Source organism: Eleutherodactylus coqui, chromosome 1 (genome assembly GCF_035609145.1).
Source record: "Eleutherodactylus coqui strain aEleCoq1 chromosome 1, aEleCoq1.hap1, whole genome shotgun sequence".
NCBI lineage: Eukaryota > Metazoa > Chordata > Amphibia > Anura > Eleutherodactylidae > Eleutherodactylus > Eleutherodactylus coqui.
The window spans coordinates 528,628,784-528,656,319 of record NC_089837.1 but is presented as its reverse complement, the minus strand read 5'-3'; the positions used below and the strand labels follow the sequence as shown (position 1 = coordinate 528,656,319).

At 46.9% G+C, this 27,536-nt stretch overlaps 1 protein-coding gene across 2 annotated transcripts in view; it reads left to right on the top strand.

Annotated features, from left to right (window-relative positions):
* The window catches only part of LOC136590526 (beta-arrestin-1), a 224,088-nt gene that overhangs the window by 135,344 nt on the left and 61,208 nt on the right, over positions 1-27,536 (top strand). For both annotated transcript variants that reach the window (XM_066588379.1, XM_066588380.1), the window contains exon 3: positions 12,328-12,388. In XM_066588379.1, the coding sequence (XP_066444476.1) occupies positions 12,328-12,388 (61 nt within the window). The remainder of the gene's footprint in view (positions 1-12,327; positions 12,389-27,536) is intronic.

The window sequence follows — 27,536 nt, the reverse complement described above, 5'->3', positions numbered from 1 at the left end:
GGTCCTCCATAACACAGTAGTCACAGCAGTGCCCTCCCCTTTCCTCACTGAGGTCCTCCATAACACAGTAGTCACAGCAGTGCCCTCCCCTTTCCTCACTGATATCTTCCATAACACAGTAGTCACAGCAGTGCCCTCCCCTTTCCCACCGAGGTCCTCCATAGCACAGTAGTCACAGCAGTGCCCTCCCCTTTCCTCACTGAGGTCCTCCATAACACAGTAGTCACAGCAGTGCCCTCCCCTTTCCTCACTGAGGTCCTCCATAACACAGTAGTCACAGCAGTGCCCTCCCCTTTCGTCACTGAGGTCCTCCATAACACAGTAGTCACAGCAGTGCCCTCCCCTTTCCTCACTGAGGTCCTCCATAACACAGTAGTCACAGCAGTGCCCTCCCCTTTCGTCACTGAGGTCCTCCATAACACAGTAGTCACAGCAGTGCCCTCCCCTTTCCTCACTGAAGTCCTCCATAACACAGTAGTCACAGCAGTGCCCTCCCCTTTCCTCACTGAGGTTCTCCATAACACAGTAGTCACAGCAGTGCCCTCCCCTTTCCTCACTGAAGTCCTCCATAACACAGTAGTCACAGCAGTGCCCTCCCCTTTCCTCACTGAGGTCCTCCATAACACAGTAGTCACAGCAGTGCCCTCTCCTTTCCTCATTGAGGTCCTCCATAACACAGTAGTCACAGCAGTGCCCTCCCCCTGCACATTAATCACAGCAGAGCTCCCTACTATGCACACCAGTCCTTCATAACCCACTAGTCAAACTGCAACCTTCCCTTTATTCTAGGAGTGGCTCCATGGTTTCCTCTTTCTCCCAGTCGCCACAGAAGTGCCCTTTTCTCTCCCCTACATTAAAAACTGAACCTCTGCCTCCTTCTTTTGTTGAAGAAGTGGCCCCCAAAGTTACAGTAGTGCCCTCCCTTTGCACATTAGTCAGAGCGGAGCTCCCTTTTCTTACTATACACAGTAGTCCTCTGTAACCCAGTAGTCACAGCAGGGCTCCCCTTTCTCTTAGTTATACAGTGGTGCCCTCTTGCTTTCTCAGTAATCACAGCAGTCCCTTCTCCTTCCTGAGCAACAATCCGGTAGTAATAGTTCACCCTTAAACTTCATTCTACGTGGTTTCTCCTTTCCCCCAGTAGTCAAATCAGTGTCAATTTACCTTCACCTGTATTCAAGGCTGAACCCCCGCCTCTCTCTTTTCTTATAGAAGTGTCCCCTAAAGTCAGATCAGTGCTGTCCCCTTTTACATTAGTTACAGCAGAGCTCTCCTCTCTGTATACACAGCAGTCCTCAGTGACTCACTAGTTACAGCAGGGCTCTCCTCTCTGTATACACAGCAGTCCTCAGTGACTCACTAGTTACAGCAGGGCTCTCCTCTCCTCTCTGTATACACAGCAGTCCTCAGTGACTCACTAGTTACAGCAGGGCTCTCCTCTCTGTATACACAGCAGTCCTCAGTGACTCACTAGTTACAGCAGGGCTCTCCTCTCCTCTGTATACACAGCAGTCCTCAGTGACTCACTAGTTATAGCAGGGCTCTCCTCTCCTCTGTATACACAGCAGTCCTCAGTGACTCACTAGTTACAGCAGGGCTCTCCTCTCCTCTGTATACACAGCAGTCCCCAGTGACTCACTAGTTACAGCAGGGCTCTCCTCTCCTCTGTATACACAGCAGTCCTCAGTGACTCACTAGTTACAGCAGGGCTCTCCTCTCCTCTGTATACACAGCAGTCCTCAGTGACCCACTAGTTACAGCAGGGCTCTCCTCTCCTCTCTGTATACACAGCAGTCCTCAGTGACCCACTAGTTACAGCAGGGCTCTCCTCTCCTCTGTATACACAGCAGTCCTCAGTGACTCAGTAGTTACAGCAGGGCTCTCCTCTCCTCTCCTCTGTATACACAGCAGTCCTCAGTGACTCACTAGTTACAGCAGGGCTCTCCTCTCCTCTGTATACACAGCAGTCCCCAGTGGCTCACTAGTTACAGCAGGGCTCTCCTCTCCTCTCCTCTGTATACACAGCAGTCCTCAGTGACTCACTAGTTACAGCAGGGCTCTCCTCTCCTCTGTATACACAGCAGTCCTCAGTGACCCACTAGTTACAGCAGGGCTGTCCTCTGTATACACAGCAGTCTTCAGTGACCCACTAGTTACAGCAGGGCTCTCCTCTCCTCTGTATACACAGCAGTCCTCAGTGACTCACTAGTTACAGCAGGGCTCCCTCTCCTCTGTATACACAGCAGTCCTCAGTGACTCACTAGTTACAGCAGGGCTCTCCTCTCCTCTCCTCTGTATACACAGCAGTCCTCAGTGACTCACTAGTTATTGCAGGGCTCTCCTCTCCTCTGTATACACAGCAGTCCTCAGTGACTCACTAGTTACAGCAGGGCTCCCTCTCCTCTGTATACACAGCAGTCCTCAGTGACTCACTAGTTATAGCAGGGCTCTCCTCTCCTCTGTATACACAGCAGTCCTCAGTGACTCACTAGTTACAGCAGGGCTCCCTCTCCTCTGTATACACAGCAGTCCTCAGTGACTCACTAGTTATAGCAGGGCTCTCCTCTCCTCTGTATACACAGCAGTCCTCAGTGACTCACTAGTTACAGCAGGGCTCTCCTCTCCTCTGTATACACAGCTGTCCTCAGTGACTCACTAGTTACAGCAGGGCTCTCCTCTCCTCTGTATACACAGCAGTCCTCAGTGACTCACTAGTTACAGCAGGGCTCTCCTCTCCTCTGTATACACAGCAGTCCTCAGTGACTCACTAGTTACAGCAGGGCTTTCCTCTCTGTATACACAGCAGTCCTCAGTGACTCACTAGTTATAGCAGGGCTCTCCTCTCTGTATACACAGCAGTCCTCAGTGACTCACTAGTTACAGCAGGGCTCTCCTCTCCTCTGTATACACAGCAGTCCTCAGTGACTCACTAGTTATAGCAGGGCTCTCCTCTCCTCTGTATACACAGCAGTCCTCAGTGACTCACTAGTTACAGCAGGGCTCTCCTCTCCTCTGTATACACAGCAGTCCTCAGTCACTCACTAGTTACAGCAGGGCTCTCCTCTCCTCTGTATACACAGCAGTCCTCAGTGACTCACTAGTTACAGCAGGGCTCTCCTCTCCTCTGTATACACAGCAGTCCTCAGTGACTCACTAGTTACAGTAGGGCTCTCATCTCCTCTGTATACACAGCAGTCCTCAGTGACTCACTAGTTACAGCAGGGCTCTCCTCTGTATACACAGCAGTCCTCAGTGACTCACTAGTTATAGCAGGGCTCTCCTCTCTTCTGTATACACAGCAGTCCTCAGTGACCCACTAGTTACAGCAGGGCTCTCCTCTCCTCTGTATACACAGCAGTCCTCAGTGACTCACTAGTTACAGCAGGGCTCTCCTCTCCTCTGTATACACAGCAGTCCTCAGGGACTCACTAGTTACAGCAGGGCTCTCCTCTGTATACACAGCAGTCCTCAGTGACTCACTAGTTATAGCAGGGCTCTCCTCTCTTCTGTATACACAGCAGTCCTCAGTGACTCACTAGTTATAGCAGGGCTCTCCTCTCCTCTGTATACACAGCAGTCCTCAGTGACTCACTAGTTACAGCAGGGCTCTCCTCTCCTCTGTATACACTGCAGTCCTCAGTGACTCACTAGTTATAGCAGGGCTCTCCTCTCCTCTCTGTATACACAGCAGTCCTCAGTGACTCACTAGTTATAGCAGGGCTCTCCTCTCTTCTGTATACACAGCAGTCCTCAGAGACTCACTAGTTACAGCAGGGCTCTCCTCTCCTCTCTATACACAGCAGTCCTCAGTGACTCACTAGTTATAGCAGGGCTTTCCTCTCTGTATACACAGCAGTCCTCAGTGACTCATTAGTTACAGCAGGGCTCTCCTCTCCTCTGTATACACAGCAGTCCTCAGTCACCCACTAGTTACAGCAGGGCTCTCCTCTCTGTATACACAGCAGTCCTCAGTGACTCACTAGTTATAGCAGGGCTCTCCTCTCCTCTGTATACACAGCAGTCCTCAGTGACTCACTAGTTACAGCAGGGCTCTCCTCTCCTCTGTATACACAGCAGTCCTCAGGGACTCACTAGTTACAGCAGGGCTCTCCTCTCTGTATACACAGCAGTCCTCAGTGACTCACTAGTTATAGCAGGGCTCTCCTCTCTTCTGTATACACAGCAGTCCTCAGTGACTCACTAGTTACAGCAGGGCTCTCCTCTCTGTATACACAGCAGTCCTCAGTGACTCACTAGTTACAGCAGGGCTCTCCTCTCCTCTCTGTATACACAGCAGTCCTCAGTGACTCAGTAGTTATAGCAGGGCTCTCCTCTCCTCTCTGTATACACAGCAGTCCTCAGTGACTCACTAGTTATAGCAGGGCTCTCCTCTCCTCTGTATACACAGCAGTCCTCAGTGACTCACTAGTTACAGCAGGGCTCTCCTCTCCTCTCTGTATACACAGCAGTCCTCAGTGACTCACTAGTTACAGCAGGGCTCTCCTCTCCTCTCTATACACAGCAGTCCTCAGTGACTCACTAGTTATAGCAGGGCTTTCCTCTCTGTATACACAGCAGTCCTCAGTGACTCATTAGTTACAGCAGGGCTCTCCTCTCCTCTGTATACACAGCAGTCCTCAGTGACTCATTAGTTACAGCAGGGCTCTCCTCTCCTCTGTATACACAGCAGTCCTCAGTCACCCACTAGTTATAGCAGGGCTCTCCTCTCTGTATACACAGCAGTCCTCAGTGACTCACTAGTTATAGCAGGGCTCTCCTCTCCTCTGTATACACAGCAGTCCTCAGTGACTCACTAGTTATAGCAGGGCTCTCCTCTCCTCTGTATACACAGCAGTCCTCAGTGACTCACTAGTTACAGCAGGGCTCTCCTCTCTGTATACACAGCAGTCCTCAGTGACTCACTAGTTATAGCAGGGCTCTCCTCTCCTCTGTATACACAGCAGTCCTCAGTGACTCACTAGTTACAGCAGGGCTCTCCTCTCCTCTGTATACACAGCAGTCCTCAGTGACTCACTAGTTACAGCAGGGCTCTCCTCTCCTCTCTATACACAGCAGTCCTCAGTGACTCACTAGTTATAGCAGGGCTTTCCTCTCTGTATACTCAGCAGTCCTCAGTGACTCATTAGTTACAGCAGGGCTCTCCTCTCCTCTGTATACACAGCAGTCCTCAGTGACTCACTAGTTACAGCAGGGCTCTCCTCTCCTCTGTATACACAGCAGTCCTCAGGGACTCACTAGTTACAGCAGGGCTCTCCTCTCCTCTGTATACACAGCAGTCCTCAGGGACTCACTAGTTACAGCAGGGCTCTCCTCTGTATACACAGCAGTCCTCAGTGACTCACTAGTTACAGCAGGGCTCTCCTCTGTATACACAGCAGTCCTCAGTGACTCACTAGTTACAGCAGGGCTCTCCTCTGTATACACAGCAGTCCTCAGTGACTCACTAGTTACAGCAGGGCTCTCCTCTGTATACACAGCAGTCCTCAGTGACTCACTAGTTACAGCAGGGCTCTCCTCTGTATACACAGCAGTCCTCGGTGACTCACTAGTTATAGCGGGGCTCTCCTCTCCTCTGTATACACAGCAGTCCTCAGTGACTCACTAGTTATAGCAGGGCTCTCCTCTCTGTATACACAGCAGTCCTCAGTGACTCACTAGTTACAGCAGGGCTCTCCTCTCCTCTGTATACAGAGCAGTCCTCAGTGACTCACTAGTTATAGTTATATTCATTAGATCAGCTTGGAGGACTCTTTACACTATAGATGATTGAGGATGTTATACTGTAAAGTACTAAGGCGGGCTGAGGGGTCCCTTCATAGTATAGGGTAGTGGGGGGTCTTTCATTGCAATAGATCAGTGTATATGTGCAGGGGTTTCCTTAATGCTGCAGAAGGAGTGTGTAGGTGGTCCCATCATCAGATAGGTGGTCTTCCGATCATTGGGGATGGTATCATACCATAAAGTAGTGGCAGGTCCCTTCATACTATATAGTAGCGGGTTTCTTTAATTGATATAGATCAGTAGGTGGTCAGTTCCTGCTATGGCTCAATGGGGGATCCCTTTATGCTATAGATCAGTGGGGATCTCTTCAGGTTAGGAGTCACTCAGAGGTCTTATCTTGCCCTAGATCATTGGGGGATTCATTAATGCTATAGATCAGTGGGTGGGGGTCCCTTCATGATATAGATTAGTTTGTGGGGGGAAGGTGGTCCCTTCACGGTGTGGATCAGTGGGGGATCCTTTATGCTATGGATCAGTAGGTGGATATCCCTTCATGCTATAGTTTAGTAGGGGGTCCCTTAACCCTTTCTGGACGTGCGCCACACATGTACGATGAACAAAAATAGTCTAGTACCGTGTTAGCCAGGAGAGTAAAGTGTGATCGTTCTCAGAAAGAGAAACCAGGTAATCTTGTAGATATGAGACCTTTTAATGGCTAACAAAATACATGATGTTACAGCAGCTTTTGGGTACTTCTTATCGACCCTTCATCAGGCCAAAATGAAACTGGTTTGGATGGACACAAATATAACCATACAGATGCAGGGGGGGGGGGGGGGGGGGGGCACTCCTCTTGATCTAAATAAGTGTTCACACAAGGACATTTGAGACTTAAAGTAACACAAGACAATCTGAGCAAAGAGATAAATACTTAATCAGTCCACTGAGCTGAGGAATGTGACAGTTTTGTGATGTCTGTTATCTCTACTTTACAAACTCCACATAGAAGGAGATTGAAACCCTAACTCAGCAGCCCCACCTATTGGATGGCAACATTCTTACAAATCAATTTCTGAATTTTTATGAAAAAACAAACAAACAATGATTGGGAAGAGGACACCCGCCTCGACCTCCTTCAGACCTTTCATATTCTCCACTTATGCAAGAATCCCGGGCTGAGGTTCTTTTCATTCTTGAGGGTATCAAACATGGCCATAAACTTATACTCCCAAATTCTTCGGTGATGCTGTGACGCCCTTCAGTATGATAACTCTTCTGCTCTATGTTTTGCCGCAGGTAGTTCAGTCTTTCCCTCTGTAATTGAGTGGCGATGAGATCTCATCCTCGCTCTCAGTTTTTTGCCTGTTTCCCCGATATAAAGTCCTCAACAGGGGGGGATTTGTATCCTGTCCGCGGTCCGTACATGTCAGCAGGTCTTACAACTCCTTACATTTCAGGGATCTTATAGCCCTGCTGTGTGTTGGGGATCTGTATCCTGTCTGCGGTCCGTACATGTCAGCAGGTATTACAGCTCCTTACATTACAGGGATCTTATAGTCCTGCTGTGTGTTGGGGTTATGTATCCTGTCCGCGGTCCATACATGTCAGCAGGTCTTACAGCTTCTTACATTACAGGGATCTTATAGCCCTGCTGTGTGTTGGGGATCTGTATCCTGTCGGCGGTCCGTACATGTCAGCAGGTCTTACAGCTCCTTACATTACAGGGATCTTATAGTCCTGCTGTGTGTTGGGGATCCGTATCCTGTCCGCGGTCCGTACATGTCAGCAGGTCTTACAGCTCCTTACATTACAGGGATCTTATACTCCTGCTGTGTGTTGGGGTTATGTATCCTGTCTGCGGTCCGTACATGTCAGCAGGTATTACAGCTCCTTACATTACAGGGATCTTATAGTCCTGCTGTGTGTTGGGGTTATGTATCCTGTCCGCGGTCCGTACATGTCAGCAGGTCTTACAGCTCCTTACATTACAGGGATCTTAAAGTCCTGCTGTGTGTTGGGGATCTGTATCCTGTCGGCGGTCCGTACATGTCAGCAGGTCTTACAGCTCCTTACATTACAGGGATCTTATAGTCCTGCTGTGTGTTGGGGTATGTATCCTGTCCGCGGTCCGTACATGTCAGCAGGTCTTACAGCTCCTTACATTACAGGGATCTTATAGTCCTGCTGTGTGTTGGGGATCCGTATCCTGTCGGCGGTCCGTACATGTCAGCAGGTCTTACAGCTCCATACATTACAGGGATCTTATAGTCCTGCTGTGTGTTGGGGATCTGTATCCTGTCCGCGGTCCGTACATGTCAGCAGGTCTTACAGCTGCTTACATTACAGGGATCTTATAGTCCTGCTGTGTGTTGGGGATCCGTATCCTGTCGGCGGTCCGTACATGTCAGCAGGTCTTACAGCTCCATACATTACAGGGATCTTATAGTCCTGCTGTGTGTTGGGGTTATGTATCCTGTCTGCAGTCCATACATGTCAGCAGGTCTTACAGCTCCTTACCTTACAGGGATCTTATAGTCCTGCTGTGTGTTGGGGTTATGTATCCTGTCTGCGGTGTGTACATGTCAGCAGGTCTTACAGCCTCTTACATTACAGGGATCTTATAGTCCTGCTGTGTGTTGGGGATCTGTATCCTGTCCGCGGTCCGTACATGTCAGCAGGTCTTACAGCCTCTTACATTACAGGGATCTTATAGTCCTGCTGTGTGTTGGGGTTATGTATCCTGTCCGCGGTCCGTACATGTCAGCAGGTCTTACAGCTCCTTACATTACAGGGATCTTATAGTCCTGCTGTGTGTTGGGGATCTGTATCCTGTCTGCGGTCCGTACATGTCAGCAGGTCTTACAGCTCCTTACATTACAGGGATCTTATAGTCCTGCTGTGTGTTGGGGTTATGTATCCTGTCTGCGGTCCGTACATGTCAGCAGGTCTTACAGCTCCTTACCTTACAGGGATCTTATAGTCCTGCTGTGTGTTGGGGATATGTATCCTGTCCGCGGTCCGTACATGTCAGCAGGTCTTACAGCTCCTTACATTACAGGGATCTTATAGTCCTGCTGTGTGTTGGGGTTATGTATCCTTTCCGCGGTCCGTACATGTCAGCAGGTCTTACAGCTCCTTACATTACAGGGATCTTATAGTCCTGCTGTGTGTTGGGGTTATGTATCCTGTCTGCGGTCCGTACATGTCAGCAGGTCTTACAGCTCCTTACATTACTGGGATCTTATAGTCCTGCTGTGTGTTGGGGTTATGTATCCTGTCCGCGGTCCGTACATGTCAGCAGGTCTTACAGCTCCTTACATTACAGGGATCTTATAGTTCTGCTGTGTGTTGGGGTTATGTATCCTGTCTGCGGTCCGTACATGTCAGCAGGTCTTACAGCTCCTTACATTACAGGGATCTTATAGTCCTGCTGTGTGTTGGGGTTATGTATCCTGTCTGCGGTCCGTACATGTCAGCAGGTCTTACAGCTCCTTACATTACAGGGATCTTATAGTCTTGCTGTGTGTTGAGGTTATGTATCCTGTCCGCGGTCCGACATGTCAGCAGGTCTTACAGCTCCTTACATTACAGGGATCTTATAGTCCTGCTGTGTGTTGGGGTTATGTATCCTGTCCGCGGTCCGTACATGTCAGCAGGTCTTACAGCTCCTTACATTACAGGGATAAGTTCCTTTTTGTGTGTCAGAGGACAATGCACTCCTTATTATATAGTTCCTCAGACTTGGAGGTTCCTGTAACACAGAAGCGGAGGGTCTGGAATATGGTGGTCAGATGGTCATCCTTGTGTAGGTATGATGGAGTCTCTTTGTGGTCTTCCTTAGCCCCAACAAACCATTGGCCTACTTCCACTCTATTGATGACATCATAATTAGAGATGAGCGAACACCAAAATGTTCGGGTGTTCGTTATTCGTAACGAACTTCCCGTGATGCTCGAGGGTTCGTTTCGAACAACGAACCCCATTGAAGTCAATGGGCGACCGGAACATTTTTGTATTTCGCCGATGCTCGCTAAGGTTTTCATGTGTGAAAATCTGGGCAATTCAGGAAAGTGATGGGAATGACACAGTGACGGATAGGGCAGGCGAGGGGCTACATGGTGGGCTGCATCTCAAGTTCACAGGTCCCACTATTAAGCCACAATAGCGGCAAGAGTGCCCCCCCCCCCCCCACTGTCAGCATAAAGATCGTCCTCCTCTGGCACAGCTGTAACAGCTGTAGCAGAGAAGAACGATGTTTGCCCATTGAATTCAATGGAACCGGCAATACAGCCGACTCCACTGAATGCAATGGGCTGCCGGCGATCGCAGGATGAATGGTCGGAAAGGGGTTAAATATATAACCCCTTTCCTGCAATTCATCCAGAAATGTGTTACACTAAAAATATATACCGGCGTATAAGGCGACCGGGCGTATAAGACGACCCCCCAACTGTCACCTTATACGCCGGTAATACAGTGGAGCAAAGAATAAAAAGCATTACTTACGTTTTTAGATGATCTGCGGCGCTCCTGCAGGCTGTCACTCCCTCCTGGTCCACGGCAGACAAGCTTTCTCCACGAAAGACTTTAAATCCCTGCCTCCAGAAGCACATGTGCCTTCAGCCAATCACAGCCAATGACAATGATGTCATTGAATGGCTGTGATTGGCTGTGTTTCTGGAGGCGGGGATTTCAAGGCTTGAAATCCCCGCCTCCAGAAACACAGCCAATCACAGCCATTCAATGACATCATTGTCATTGGCTGTGATTGGCTGAAGGCACATGTGCTTCTGGAGGCAGGGATTTAAAGTCTTTCGTGGAGAAAGCTTGTCTGCCGTGGACCAGGAGGGAGTGACAGCCTGCAGGAGCGCCGCAGATCATCTAAAAACGTAAGTAATGCTTTTTATTCTTTGCTCCACTGTATTACCGGCGTATAAGGTGACAGTTGGGGGGTCGTCTTATACGCCCGGTCGCCTTATACGCCGGTATATATTTTTAGTGTAACACATTTCTGGATGAATTGCAGGGAAGGGCTTATATATTTAACCCCTTTCCGACCATTCATCCTGCGATCGCCGGCAGCCCATTGCATTCAGTGGAGTCGGCTGTATTGCCGGTTCCATTGAATTCAATGGGCAAACATCGTTCTTCTCTGCTACAGCTGTTACAGCTGTGCCAGAGAAGAAGGATTTGTCTTCTATATGTTCTCAATGGGGTCAGCGCTGCTGCTGCTGGCCCCATTGAGCGCATATAGAATGCATCCATAGCGAGCAGCGGGAGGGGCAGACTTTCATATCAGGCGGACACCTTATCTCCCCAGCCACTCACAGCAGGGGGGTGGTATAGGGCTTAAACGTTGCAGGGGGAAGTTGTAATGCCTTCCCTGTCTTTATATTGGCCAAAAAAAAGCGCTAACGTCTCAGGGAAGAAAGTTTAATTTACCAGAACACCGCATGGTGTTCGTTACGAATAACGAACATCCCGAACACCCTAATATTCGCACGAATAGCAAGCTCGGACGAACGCGTTCGCTCATCTCTAATCATAATCATATGGACCAACACCGAACAAGAACTAATAAAAGTTCTCGAGAGATTCCCCCGATGATGAAGGCCAACAGACAGAAAATGTACACAACGCCAGAATTGTGCTTTTCTTTGGTCACCCTGTACAAAAGAAAAAAATGAATAAAACTGATCCAGAAGTCATGTGTACCCCAAAATATTAATAAAAACTCCAGGTCATCACGGGAAGAACGAGCCCTCACACAACCTGATCAGGGAGGTCAAAAAACGATGACAGAAAGCAAATTATTGTAAAGGTATTTTATTTTTTAAGATTGCACTTCATTAGAAAGCTATATAAATTTGGTCTCACCGTAATGACACTGACCCGCACAGCGGAAAGGGTTAAAGGGGTTGTCCCGCGATAGTAAGTGGGGGTATACACTTCTGTATGGCCATATTAATGCACTTTGTAATATACATCGTGCATTAAATATGAACCATACAGAAGTTATTCACTTACCTGCTCCGTTGCTAGCGTCCCCGTCTCCATGGTGCCGTCTAATTTCAGCGTCTAATCGCCCGATTAGACGCGCTTGCGCAGTCCGGTCTTCTCCCTGGTGAATGGGGCCGCTCGTGCCGGAGAGCTGGTCCTCGTAGCTCCGCCCCGTCACGTGTGCCGATTCCAGCCAATCAGGAGGCTGGAATCGGCAATGGACCGCACAGAGCCCACCGTGCACCATGGGAGAAGACCCGCGGTGCATCGTGGGTGAAGATCCCGGCGGCCATCTTGGTAAGGTAAGGAAGAAGTTGCCGCAGCGCGGGGATTCGGGTAAGTACTAAACCTTTTTTTTTTTTAACCCATCCCTTGGGTTTGTCTCGCGCCGAACGGGGGGGCCTATTGAATTTAAAAAAAACCCGTTTCGGCGCGGGACAACCCCTTTAATGCTGCAAATCAATAGGCAGGGTCTTCATGCCAGTAATTGTGTGGGGTTGGGGGGTCCTGTAGAATGCCGTACCCCCACCTTGCTGTGATACATTGTGCCGACTGTCTCTGACCAGTGGTGTTCTCTCTGCACAGCTCACCGTGTATCTGGGGAAGAGGGACTTTGTGGATCACATAGATGTCGTGGACCCTGTGGGTGAGTGCAGTAAACCTGTATATATCGTCATCATCTCTGTTATCTCTTATCATTGCTTTATAGCAGTCAGTGCTCCATTTTTCTGGTACACAGCTCCAAATCCCCTCCTGAGTCATAAAGGTAAATGAAGAAATTATTTTGCCTGCAGTCACCACTAGGGGGAGCTCCCTGTATACAGATTTAAAACTAACCTCACAGTATGCAGTACTTGAGCTCCCCCTAGTGGTGGCTGTAGGCAGAATGGAACTCTTTATTCTGCAGGGGATTCAGAACAATGTATTAGTAAAAACTCTAAATATTATAGTGATCTATTATGGAATGAATCGGCACACAAAGTTCTGATGCTGAAAATGGAGATTCACTCTAAAGTCTCCAGGTTACAAATATTTCTAAGGTCTCAAACCTCCATTCTCCTAAGAGTTAAAGGGGCATTTAGTCTGATTGCTCAGATATTCTCTTGGGGGAGGATGCCTTATATAGACTAGAGCCCATTTGGATTGGTCAGCGACTGGAAAGTTGTGTGAGTGCGCTGGCCCTTTAAGAGGTGACCTGCAGAGCGTCTGCACCCTCCAGACAGAAATGACACCTAGGGTATGAGGAGGAAGGGGAACATGACGCTAGCCATCACCAGTGGCAGGAGAAGGTGAGACGCGGTCGCCGGTCAGCAATGACCAACGGCTGTAACACTTGGCTCCTGCCTCTAACATTTCTATGACCATTCGGGGGCAACTAAGGGTGGGTTTCCCTGTAACCCCTTCCTGCCACAGGGAGTATATGTACAGCCTAGGTGAGAAGAAGTTCTCAGGAATGGGTGTACAGAAGCTGAGCCCCTGCCATCCGCAGTGCCACCCGGATATGACTGACAATTGGCTTCCCACTGCAACAGTGGAAACACCGATCGCCACTGTTAACCCCTTACATGACACAATCAATGTAAAGGGTTCACAGAGGAAGGTTGCTCCCTATGTGATGTTATCGGCTGTCCACCATGTAATTGTGGAGGGCTGCTGGGTTGCTATGGTAAGCAAATGCTAGGCAATGGCGTCGGGTCTACCATGCCATATGATCATTATGATTAATGATAATGCATTGCAATACAAAAGTACTGCAGTGCATTATGAAAGCAATCATAGAATTGCAGGTTCAAGTCCCCTACAGGGATATAAAAAAAGGGGAAAAAAATAATTTGTATATAAAAAATAGTTTCACATAACAACCTTTTTGTGCACTGTAAAAATAAATAAAGCCACAGAAGCGAAAATTGCGATTTTTGTGCGATGCGATTTTAACATTAGAAAGTCCCACTGACATTTGCAGTAAAAAACACAACGATATCGCAGCGTTAAAAAAACACTAGTTGGTAAGAGCCCTAATGCTGTAAAAAAAAAAAACAATGGCAGAATTGACGTTTTTTCTCCCTGCCCTACAAAAAAAATAATAAAAAATACAATACATTATATGTACTCAAAAAATGGCACGAATAAAAACTACAACTCGCCACGTAAATAAGAGCCTCACATGGCCGTGTCCACGGAAAAATAAGTGATATGGTTTTTGAAAAGTGGAGATGAAAATCCCTCCAAATGGTCCAAATCCGTCTGAAATAGGGCGCATCACTAAAGGGTTAAGAGGTGGGCTGAGCATGCGCACACCCTATGGGCAGCAATGATAGTCAAACTAGGAGGAGGAAGGATAAAGGGTCTGCCACAGAGGACATGGGGGACAGGCCGCAGGCCATGACTGATGGCAGGAGGTGGTAAGAGGCTCCTGCCTCTAACGTTTCTGTGACCTATTGAAGGGCTTCTACAGGTGGGTTCCCCTTTAATCCATTATTTTGTGCACTCTCTGGGATCCACAAAGGTGAAATCTTTCCAGAAATGATGCTTTGTAGAAATCCGAGGAGCAGTAGATCGTATCGGACAGTAAAGGTCGCAGCTTGTTGACGCTCGTGCCGCCATCATTTTCTAATTACTCGTGTTGTAAACCTCTTTCCTCAGTTCGGTGTTTGCTCTCAATGTGGAAGAAGTCGATACACAATCTGTAAAACATCCAATAGCATCTGTGACTTTTCTTTTGCTTTTGACCCCCAAATCCTTTTTATTGCTTTTGGCCTCTCTTACAAGCCTTAGTTCACTATCAGCTTTAGCTTCTCTGACACTTGCCCTACAGTTTCTGCAGACCCCATTATATTCTTCCTTAGATATTCCCCCCTCTTTCCATTTGATAAACATATTTTTCTTCCTGTTTAACATGTGTACAAGTTCTGTGTTCATCCATCCGGGTCTCTTTAAATGCTTCCCATTCTTCCTTCTTTTAGGGATAGTTACCGATTGTGCTTTGAGAATCTCATTTCACAATATTTCCCAACCTTCTTGGACATTTCTGTCCTTAAGAACATCCGGCCATTGGAGTCTTCCTCTTTCTAAGTTCATTGAAATCTGCCTTTCTGAAATCCATCCTTGAGGTCTGAGTCTTCTCAGGTCTTCCTCCCCTTGTTATCCACCATCCAAGGATCTCATGATCACTGCCTCCTAAGGTCCCAGCCACCCTTACTTCCTCAACCATTCCCTCCCTGTTGGTAAGAATTAGGTCCAAGATAGCAGATCCCCTTGTTTTCTCTTCTACCTCCAGGAAGATAAAGTTGTCACCAAGAGCGGATAAGAATCTGTTGGATCCATTACTTTTACCTGAGAGATTCTCAACAAATGTCTGATGGGTAAAATCTCCCATGATCACTATGTTGGGCTTCTTTGAGAGCTTGGCCATCTGATGTAGAAGGAGTTCCTCCATATCTTCTGCTTGTCCAGGTGGCCTATAGTAAATGCCTACAATGGTGTCCTTTCTGTTGTTCTCTTCTTGTATTCTTACCCAAACAGTTTCTACAGAACTCCCAGCTCTGAAGCTTGAATCTCTGTGGAGATGATGTTTTCCTAACATACAACACAACACCTCCTCCCCTTTTATTAGGTCTGTTCCTGATAAATACATTGTATCCTTCAAGCCTTGTATCCAACCATGTGTATCATCCCTCCAAGTTTCTGTGATGCCGATGACATCATATTTCTCTTCCTGTGTTCGGAGCTCCAGTTCTCCTTGTTTGTTTCCCATGCTCTGGGCATTTGTGTAGAAACATGTTAGTTTGTGATCACGGTCTCTTGCTCCTCTACTCGCCTTCTGAATTTTTTGCCTTTGTTCTTTCTTTCCACTTCTGATAGCGAGGTTCTGTATATAGTGCGCTCTTCCTAAAGTTGGCTGTATATATATTTATACAACTAGATGGACATAAAACGTTTGGAAAAATGGTTGTAAATGTTTTAAGAAGTGTCGAGTGAGGATTCGGCTTGAACTGTTCGCCATCCACGGCTTGGTGTCCACGTTTTGGGGACATGGCACCAGTCAATTAGTGTATATTACATGTCGGTATATTATACCACTTACTATAGTATAACTTATATATACTGAGGATCCAGCTGCGTGTAGCAGAGCTGAGTGTGTCCAGCTTTGTGCAACAGAGCTGAGTGTATTTACCAGCGGGTAGCAGAGCTCCCCCCTCTCATACACACACACACACACATATGTTTGTGTATATATATATACACACATATATACAAACACATATAATTCTGTATGTTATAAGCTCCCCCTAGTGGTGGCTGTTTATATCTGTATGTAGTGAGCTCCCCCTAGTGGTGGCTGTATACACCTGTGTACAGTGAGCTCCCCTTAGTGCTGGCTGCATAACTTTGTATGCAGTGAACTCCTTCTAGTGTTGGCTGTATAAATCAATAGTTAGTGAGCTCCCCCTAGAGGTGGCTGCAAGAATGAAATATTATATACTTATAGACTTGGCTTTGATATGGGGCCCTCTTACTAGCAAATTTAGGAGATTGCTGTTTATGCAATTGTCTGATATCCTGTATAATTAGGTCCATTGAAGGTAAGTCTACAGGTGAGGTTCCCAGTAAGTCTGTTTACCGACAGCACAGATCATATTCTAATGCGATGGTGAAATTGTTTGATAACTTGTGTAAACAGATGAATAAATAGCCCCATATGTTATGTGCAAATATTACATGCAGGAAATGTTACAATACTAATCCCCCCCCCCCCCCGACATAATACACAGAGCAACCGCTGCCGATAAATATTTACTGACTCAGAAGAAGTAAATGTTTACTGCACATAAATCACCTACTGACAATGTATTTATCCTATTTAAAGGGCACTACGCCTGCAGTCCATGTGCTGTGCATGCTGTCTGATGTTCTCTGTTATCAGCCAACCCAGTGGGAAGAATGAATGGAGATACAATATAAGATGCCTTTATAAAGTCACTCAAGAATTCAGTCTGCTTGTTTGTCCTAGACATACATTATTTGTCAAAAATACTTCGGCTCCAGAAGAATTTGCTGCAGACCCCGTCCTGCGGTCCCATCTCAGGCAGATCTGTAACTGATGAGAGTTGTGGTGATTAGATGGACGGTCTTGTCTACAGAGGCCCTAAAAGTGGTTCCCCCTTGGCCTATAAGAGGCTCTCAGAAGCTCCTTGTGTATAGTGACCTCTTCTTCTGCTTGTGTAGAGCTTGTCCACTAGACGCCTCTACGACAAAGAGAAGAGATTTCACCCCGTTACCAGAGGGGGGCGCATTATTGGGATGTGAGAAGCTGGATGATCGTATAGATGAATTGTCCTTCACCGGGCGTGCTGTCCAGATTGTTAGGGGGTGTTGGGCAGTGGATGGGGGCATACAAGGTGACCGGGCTCAGGACACCCCCTACAGACCACCAGTAGAGAGGAGCTTCTGACCAGACTGTTAGGAGGTGTTGGAACCAGTGGATGTGTGAGAGCACACAAGGTGACCGGGCTCAGGGCGCCCCCTACAGACCACCAGTATAGAGGAGCACCTGACCAGACTGTTAGGAGGTGTTAGGACCAGTGGATGGATGAAGGCACACAAGGTGACCGGGCTCAGGACCTCCCTACAGACCACCAGTAGAGAGAAGCATCTGACCAGACTGTTAGGAGGTGTTGGAACCAGTGGATGTGTTAGGGCACACATGGTGACCGGGCTCAGGACGCCCCCTACAGACCACCAGTAGAGAGGAGCACTTGACCGGACTGTTAGGGGGTGTTGGGACCAGTGGATGGGGACACACATGGTGACCGGGCTCAGGACGCCCCCTACAGACCACCAGTAGAGAGGAGCACTTGACCGGACTGTTAGGGGGTGTTGGGACCAGTGGATGGGGGCACACAAGGTGACCAGGCTCAGGATGCCCCCTACAGACCACCAGTAGAAAGGAGCATCTGACCAGACTGTTAGGAGGTGTTGGAACCAGTGGATGTGTGAGGGCACACATGGTGACCGGGCTCAGGAACTCCCGACAGACCACCAGTAAAGAGAAGCGTCTGACCAGACTGTTAGGGGGTGTTGGGACCAGTGGATGTATAAGGGCACACAAGGTGACCGGGCTCAGGAAGCCCTCTACAGGCCACCAGTAGAAAGGAGTGTCTGACCAGACTGTAAAGGGATGTTGGGACCAGTGGATGGGGGTACACAAGGTGACCGGGCTCAGGACGCCCCCTACAGACTACCAGTAGAGGGGAGCATCTGACCAGACTGTTGAGAGGTGTTGGGACCAGTGGATGGGGGCACAGAAGGTGACCAGGCTTAGGACCTCCTACAGACCACCAGTACAGAGGAGTGCCTGACCAGACCAGCTAGAGGCGGTACAATAGGGTACTAGAGCCTCTATGCCCCCCTCCCACTGTATCACATCTTGTATCCAAGCTAGAGGCGGTACAACAAGGTACTAGTGCCTCCATGCCTGCCCGTATCACATCTCGTATCCAAGCTAGAGGCAGTACAACAGGGTACTAGAGCCTCCATGCCTATCGGTATCTCATCTTGTATCCAAGCTAGAGGCGGTACAACAGTACTAGAGACTCCATGCCCACCCGTATCACATCTTGTATCCAAGCTGCAGGTGGTACAACAGGGTACTAGAGCCTCCATGCCTTCCCATATCAAATCTTGTATCCAAGCTAGAGGCAGTTCAACAGGGTACTAGAGCCTCCATGCCCGCCCATATCACATCTTGTATCCAAACTAGAGGTGGTACAACAGGGTACTAGAGCCTCCATGCCCCCCTGTATCACATCTTGTATCCAAACTAGAGGCGGTACAACAGGGTACTAGAGCCTCCATGCCCCCCTGTATCACATCTTGTATCCAAACTAGAGGCGGTACAACAGGGTACTAGAGCCTCCCTACAAGGGATCGGTTCTCCACAATAAATGATCCTTTTGCACTGATATTCTAATTACTTATGTCAATGTTACAATCACACAGAGAAAGTTTAATCCCATCCGACAACTTCTAGGGAGGGATGTTACTGGCAATGTGTGTGTGTGTGTGTGTGTATATATATATATATATATATATATATATATATATATATATATATATACACTACCGTTCAAAAGTTTGGGGTCACCCAAACAATTTTGTGTTTTCCATGAAAAGTCACACTTATTCACCACCATGCGTTGTGAAATGAATAGACAATAGAGCCAAGACATTGACAAGGTTAGAAATAATGATTTGTATTTGAAATAACATTGTTTTTACATCAAACTTTGCTTTCGTCAAAGAATCCTCCTTTTGCAGCAATTCCAGCATTGCACACCTTTGACATTCTAGCTGTTAATTTGTTGAGGTAAGCTTGTGAAATTGCACCCCACGCTTCTAGAAGCATCTCCCACAAGTTGGATTGGTTGGATGGGCACTTCTGGCGTACCATACGGTCAAGCTGCTCCCACAACAGCTCAATGGGGTTCAGATCTGGTGACTGCGCTGGCCACTCCATTACCGATAGAATACCAGCTGCCTGCTTCTGCTGTAAATAGTTCTTGCACAATTTGGAGGTGTGTTTAGGGTCATTGTCCTGTTGTAGGATGAAATTGGTTCCAATCAAGCGCTGTCCACTGGGTATGGCATGGCGTTGCAAAATGGAGTGATAGCCTTCCTTATTCAGAATCCCTTTTACCCTGTACAAATCTCCCACCTTACCAGCACCAAAGCCACCGCAGACCATCACATGACCTCCACCATGCTTAACAGATGGCGTCAGGCATTCTTCCAGCATCTTTTCATTTGTTCTGCGTCTCACAAACGTTCTTCTTTGTGATCCAAACACCTCAAACTTGGATTCATCCGTCCACAACACTTTTTTCCAGTCTTCCTCTGTCCAATGTCTGTGTTCTTTTGCCCATCTTAATCTTTTTCTTTTATTGGCCAGTCTCAGATATGGCTTTTTCTTTGCCACTCTGCCCTGAAGCCCAAAATCCCGCAGCCGCCTCTTCACTGTAGATGTTGACACTGGTGTTTTGCGGGTACTATTTAATGAAGATGCCAGTTGGGTACCTGTGAGGCGTCTGTTTCTCAAACTAGAGACTCTAATGTGCTTATCTTCTTGCTTAGTTGTGCAACGCGGCCTCCCACTTCTTTTTCTACTCTGGTTAGAGCCTGTTTGTGCTGTCCTCTGAAGGGAGTACTACACACCGTTGTAGGAAATCTTCAATTTCTTAGCAATTTCTCGCATGGAATAGCCTTCATTTCTAAGAACAAGAATAGACTGTCGAGTTTCAGATGAAAGTTCTCTTTTTCTGGCCATTTTGAGCGTTTAATTGACCCCACAAATGTGATGCTCCAGAAACTCAATCTGCTCACAGGAAGGTCAGTTTTGTAGCTTCTGTAACGAGCTAGACTGTTTTCAGATGTGTGAACATGATTGCACAAGGGTTTTCTAATCATCAATTAGCCTTCTGAGCCAATGAGCAAACACATTGTACCATTAGAACACTGGAGTGATAGTTGCTGGAAATGGGCCTCTATTCACCTTTGTAGATTTTGCACAAAAAAACAGACATTTGCAGCTAGAATAGTCATTTACCACATTAGCAATGTATAGAGTGCATTTGTTTAACGTTAGGACTAGTTTAAAGTTATCTTCATTGAAAAGTACAGTGCTTTTCCTTCAAAAATAAGGACATTTCAATGTGACCCCAAACTTTTGAACGGTAGTGTATATATATAGTGGCAAGTTTGGGTCAGTCGCCTGTTGGATCACCGTCTTTCATCAGAATGTTTGTGAGTCTAGGGCATCCTCCCTGTCAGACTCAGGGCCTTCACTGGTGCACACCGGACCTCTGGCTTGCAGCCCTTTCAGCTCTTCTGAGCTGTCTGTTTTTCTTTCCCTGAGTGTGGTAAGAAACTGACACTTTTATGTTGCTTCCTGCCACACCCACAAGTGTTTTCTCTTGCTTCTGGTAACAAAATGCCTTTCTACAGTACCCTGCAGGCCATTCTGTGTATTACACTCCTACATATCCTACCCCTGATCAAGCTACAGCCCCCTAAAGGTTAATCTGTGCATTGCAGTCCTACATATTTTCCCTGATATTGCCTCCCCGGAGTCTCTTTTCATTTTTACTACCTCTTGCTTAACTTCTTCCAGCTCAAGAACCTTCTCTATTCTTCAAGTTCCTGGCTGGTGAGTGGCATGACCTCTTGTAGCCCACACTGGAGCATGGCCTTGCTATGATTTACAGTCTCTAATTCACTTTCTAATCCATTCAGTTTTCCTGAGAAACTTGACTGCTGCCTCCTTCAGAAATTTGCACTGATTTTATTGGGCTCAGGTTCCATTGTTTCTTTTGCAGTGTTTCTTGAAGACATTCGCTCAGAATCCCATCTGCATTCTTATATGCTTTGACTTTCAGTTCACTGATGAGTTGGTCTTTGGAGCTAGCATCCCTGTGATAGGCTTCTACCACTACTTTCTGTTAGACAAACTGTTGCTTCACTTCCTATTGTCTTTACTATCGTTTGCAGATCTCTTCCCTCAAGACGTTTTCAGTTTTTATAAACTTTTTCCTTGTAGTGCCCAGGTCAACTTCTAAGCATAACTTGGCATACTTCACTCTTTGTATCTTATTTTTAAGACTCACCAACAAAACCTTCTTTTCTTTTATTTGCTGTCTGAACTGGGTCTTCGATCTCTCTAGTTTTTGAACATTTCCAGCAACACAACTATTCGATTTTCAGCTTTTCATCTTCGCACATAACTTCTTGGCGAAGCTTTGAAACACCGCCTTTTCCTCTGACACCACTTCCAAGGTGTGTGTCACGGTTAGCATTTTTCCTTCTCCTTCTTATGTTCCCTTTCTTCAGCACGTTCACTTTCAATGGCATATCTTGCAGATCTGATTTTCTCTTCTGTAAGCCCCTTTCTACAAAGCTTCTGTTTCCTCTACAGTTTGGACACAATCTGACATTGATGACAAAGCTCCACAGTAAGATTTTCTAATTCCTGCTGAAGACTCATAGGCAGCTGTTTTTTTCATACCATTGACTTCTAGCTTCTAACTCGCTTTGTTTTTCTCTTTTCTGCTCTTCAACAGAATCCAAGCATGCAATATTATTCTCCATTTTCTTTTCCATATCTGACACCTGAGCATAAAGTGTTGAAATCTGCTTTAACAGGTTTCTTTTAGTTTCTGCATCTTTCTCTAACTGCTCGAGGAACACATTTCTCTCATCTTCCACTCTCTTCAGGTGTGCACTAAGGCCGAGCCTCTGGTGCATCTCTTCCTGCACCAGCTTCTGAGACTCTTCAATCTTATCTTCCAATTCCACCTGCAGTCTGTTCACCTTCTCAGTCAGCTCTGTGTCTCTGTGTACTCTGTCACCTTTTTAATTTTACTTGTACTTCTTGAAGCTGCAACTCTACTACGTTCCTCCTGCATTCAGACTCATGCTTGTCTTCTAATAGCGCCTTCACCTCATGGGTCAGCTAAATACAATCACTTTCCAAAGCCTGTGGGGCCTCTTGCTAGGTTTCTTTCACCTTTTCAGCTTGCTTTAAGTGTTTGGACAGTTTCATCATAACTAGAGCATGATTCTGTTTTTAAAGGGGTTTTAAAAAATAAAAATTCTGTACTTATCTATTACCAGTCTCCACCTCCCCTTCTTCTCCTGTCTTCTGCAGTCTGGAGGAGTTGGGGGGATTCACCTCCAGCTGACTGATTCTTCTACTTCCTGTGAGGTTACCTACATTGGTTGGCAGTCTTCTTCTTCAACCAATGTATGTTATGTCACAGCTCACAGGCCAGTAGGGGAGTTTCTATCTACTACAGAGATTGGTCATGCGAGCTGTCTTGGCAATAGAGTATTGCTCACAATTTGCTCAAAAGACAGTTTGAGTGATCATTTTGCATAGCTACTAATAGGCACTAATGCTAATTACTAGTAGCTTATTAGCTTCATTTACATTTAAATGAAGCTCTCTTTGCTGTATGCAGATAACAGTGAGTGGCCTGTATTCTGTATAAGCTCCATTGTTCTCCCATGGGACTGCAGTTGAAAACAATGTTATCAGCGCTTCCGCGGAGAATCACAGCGTGCAGGCCCTGCTATCAGCTGGCCAGCTGAACGATGGTTTTTATGCTGAAGTAAAAATCAAAAAGCAAACGATGGTAGCATTTACACACAATGATTATCGCTCAAAAGACATCGGTTGAACGAATTTTGAGCGATAGTCGTTGTGTGTAAATGGGCCTTAACTCTTGGACTCTTATTTGCATTTTCTTAAAGGGGTTGTCCCGCGAAAGCAAGTGGGTCTATACACTTCTGTATGGCCATATTAATGCACTTTGTAATGTACATTGTGCATTAATTATGAGCCATACAGAAGTTATCAGAAATTATTCACTTACCTGTTCCGTTGCTAGCGTCCTCGTCTCCATGGTGCCGTCTAATTTTCAGCGTCTAATCACCGGATTAGACGCGCTTGCGCAGTCCGGTCTTCTTCTTTTCTCAATGGGGCCGCTCGTGCCGGAGAGCGGCTCCGTGTAGCTCCGCCCCGTCACGTGCCGATTCCAGCCAATCAGGAGGCTGGAATCGGCAATGGACCGCACAGAAGCCCTGCGGTCCACCGAGGGAGAAGATCCCGGTGGCCATCTTCAGCCGGTAAGTAAGAAGTCACTGGAGCGCGGGGATTCAGGTAAGCGCTGTGCGGATTTTTTTTTAGGTCCCTGCATCGGGTTTGTCTCGCGCCGAACGGGGGGGCTGTTGAAAAAAAACAAACCCCGTTTCGGCGCGGGACAACCCCTTTAAAGTCCTGTTCACACTGCGCAGATTGCGTTTCCAGACATTATCTGCGACCAGCTTCATCTTAGCTCAAATTCTGAGATCTTGTATCTTTTCGTGGGCTTTTGAAAGATCTCAGTTTCTCCTATTTCTTTTTTTCACTTCATAATTCTTCCAAGACTTGTTTACACTGAATGGTTTTCTCCTCCAGCAACAACCTTTGATCAGCGCCAGCTTTAGCTAATCTTCTAAGGTGCTCAGTCTCCTTTAAGACAGTTGCACTTTCTGCTTTCACCTGAGCAGGTGCTTGGAGAGCATCTTTTCTTTCTCTCTGGAGTATTTCTGTCTCTTCCTCTATCAGTAACCCTTGCCTCACCATAGCATTCAGGACAGTATGCATTGTGGTAAGTTCCTCCTGAACTCTGAGCAAGCGTTCACCGTCTGTTTCACTTTGAACCTCAGTGCCGCACTGACTACACCTTCTGTCTTACTAGAAGCAGTCTCCCTTTTCTTTTTCTTCCTCCTTGCATTTTTACTATTTGTCGCTCCCGCCGATGTTTGGTTGCTGCTAGCGACTATTTCAGTTTCCCAGTAAACTTCAGTTGTGCCCCCTCTCTCCAGGATTCCCGCGCTTATAGTAATGCATGTGTTTTTCCCACTACTCCTCCGCTCTACAACTAGGCCATGGTTGAACTCGCTATAACAGCCTGTTCAGCCTCTGTGATATAGAGATATTGATAAAGTGTTCCCCAACTATCCATAGTAACTTGCTGCTCAGGATACTGGGAAAGATGAATTCAATGTCTTAATCTCCCCTTCCTCCCTCATATCTGAGAGGCCTCTGATATGCATTCTTCCTCAGGAAATCTTTTGATCATGATGGCAATAGAGTTAATGCTGTGGCAGGTAGATGGTAAATGACACCCGTGCCAGTGAGGATTAACGCTTCGGGTAGTTCCCGCAGACTCCATGTCTCCAAAAACCAGATTAATGGAGAATCGTTTAATAAGGGTTATTACCTGTGCGAAGCTTCTATCCCAATATACGCTATATTTTTGGAATCGGGCGGGCCAGCTGAATGAAACACATCTAGATACATTGAGGTCCAAAACCCAGAACACCCCGGACGGCGTATCCGTGTACCTGGTTAGCATTTATGTGTCATACTTGATGTCGCTGAATAGATAAAATCATGACCAGAAATATGTCGGGCCTATATTCCCAATCAGAGGGCCTCTGGCCGGGATATGGTGAAAATGGGGAATTAGGACTTTTCCACAACCAATCCACCCCAACTCTCCTGAATGACATCAGAGGGGGCGAAGGAAGGAGTGTTCTGAGGGATCCTTTATAATTTGTGGCTCCACAGATCCCAGTTGTCAGACCACGGAGGTATGCTACGGCATATGGACTGTCCTGTTGTGTATACCTGTATGGTCTTATACTCCCGTGTAACAACCTTGTGTGTGTTTGTGTGTGTGTGTATATATATATATATATATATATATATATATATATATATATATATATATATATATATATATATGCACTGCTAGTTTTTTTACATTAAATCTGCAATTTATTAGTCAGCCTTGTCCATTTTAAAATGAACCATAAACTCTGAAGATGGTGTTCATAATTCATAGTCTGGTTCCAGGTTCCCTTAACAGCTGGTGGTGGCAGCGGGCATGTGTGCGGCATTGTAGAGCACTTGTAGAGCACAGCTTTCGCTTTGCATGCGTGCAGAAACTCAGGAAAGCTGTGTACAAATCAACCTGTATTCTAACAACTCCAAGCTTGCAATCCTGCTAGAGTGATCGATCGAGGCTCGGCTGTGACACGTGCCATAGCGGCAAGGCGCTCGGAATAGTCAATCTGTGACGAATCGGTAATAGAAGCAGGATCTGTCGGGTCTTCCCTCTCCCATCCGTGACAGACTCTGCATTGACTTGTATAGATTGAGGAACATTTCTACACATGATACTTCTGCGTCAATAAATCCTTTTTCTGCAACGCAATATCAGCAACACAGTTCTTGGACATACCTTCATTAAATGTCCATGTACACTGTGCAGATTTCACTGTGCCATCCTGTACAGAGCCCTTAGCAGAGCTCTTTTAGGTGGTCTCCCTCGACCACCGCCATCTTTGCTGCACAGTTCAATACAGACAAGAAAAAACAAGTCCACCAACTTGTTTTGCAGCCTCCTCTGACTGACCTTTGTTGCCCCCACGGCAACTGCCCTTTCGTCCTCCTGCCCCTTTAAATGCAGCCTGCAGCTCTTATTGCCCCACAGTAACCGCACATTCGCCTCCTGGCCCTTTATATGCAGCCTGGAGCCTTGTGTACCTTTTCCTGATAGTGCATTCTCCATCATATGTGGCAAGTCAGCGGTCACTCTCCTATTGGATCACCATCATTCACCAGAATGGTTGGCACCAGGGGCGTAACTATAGGGGATGCAGGGGATGTGGTTGCACCCGGGCCCAGGAGCCTTAGGGGCCCATAAGGCCTCTCTTCTCCATGTAGGGAGCCCAGTACTATGAATAAAGCATTATAGTTGGGGGCCCTGTTACAGGTTTTGCATTGGGCCCCCAAATCTTCAAGTTACGAATATGGGTACAGAAGGAGGGAGGGGGGCCCAGCTGAACTTTTGCACCTGAGCCCCTGAGCCTTTAGTTATGCCCCTAGTTGGCACACGTACATAAAAGCTCCAGAAACTTGGATGTCTTTAACTTCTGGCTTCCACCAGTTTTATTCCACATCACAGCAAACACGTGGACAGAATATAACAAAGTTCATTTATCTGTACCCCACCAGTGTGTGAGTCTATGGGCATCCTCCATGTCAGACTCGGGCCTTTACTCTGGGGTCTGAGTCGGGATGTTCAGCCCAAGGTTTTGATTTTCTGGAATCACTGGAAGAAAAATGGGACAATCCATACACTGTGGTGTACCTCCAAAAGGTCTGACCCTCGGTCCCTGTGACCCCTGGTTCTTAAAGGTATTCCCAGAACACACCTCCCCTTGCCCTCTCTGAGGTCATTCAGGGAGAGGTGGGGGTAGAGGAGTAGGTACCTGTGAAAAATCATAATTCCCTATTTTTGCCATAACTCTGCAGGATATCCTCCGTTCAGGAAAATATATGACTCAGCAATACCAAGCATGACATGGATATCATACCTAAGTATTCAGATACGCCATTTGGGGGTGTTCTGAGGCTCACACCTCAATGTGTGTGGATGCGTTTTCATCAGCTGGCCCTCCTGATTCCTAAAATAGGATTCTTATCTGGCCAGGACCTTCACACGACCAATAATCCCTATTATGAGATTGTCTTCTGATTTAAATCTTGGAGCCAGGATGTCTGTGAGAAATATCAGAGGTGTCAAACCTCGCTGGCAGAGGAATTAATTAATATCCCCCTGACCCTGGCTAACTTTATCACCATCATGATCAAAGACTTCCTGAGGCCAAATGCATATCAAAGACCTCGGCAGATGTGAGGGAGGAAGGGGAATTAAAATGTGGAGTTACTCCACCCAACTTTCCCATAATTCAGAACGGGCAGATGATATGGACAGTGAGGTGACACTTTATCAATATCATCATAACACACGCAATGAGTGTGTGTGTGTATATATACATATATATATGTTAGACAGCCATTGTGATACCTGGAAGTGAGAGAATACCTGTGGGTGTGGCAGGGACTGGATAAAGGGATCAGATCCTACCATGCTCAGGGGAGAAAAGCTGGCTGCTTGCCAGAGGCTGTAGGAGCAGTCATCAGGAACTTGGAGCCTGTGTTCTATGTGGACCAGTCTAGGCCCGTCACGCCAGTCTGATAGAGGAGGACGCCCTCTAGACACCCTGTGAGGGGATAGTGCTGGAGACCTTATGGGTAGTGAACCCTGAACATTATATCTTGCATACGTTAGCTGTGCTGTGATGTGGAATAAATTCTGGCGGGCACCAGCTTTAAAAGAAAATCA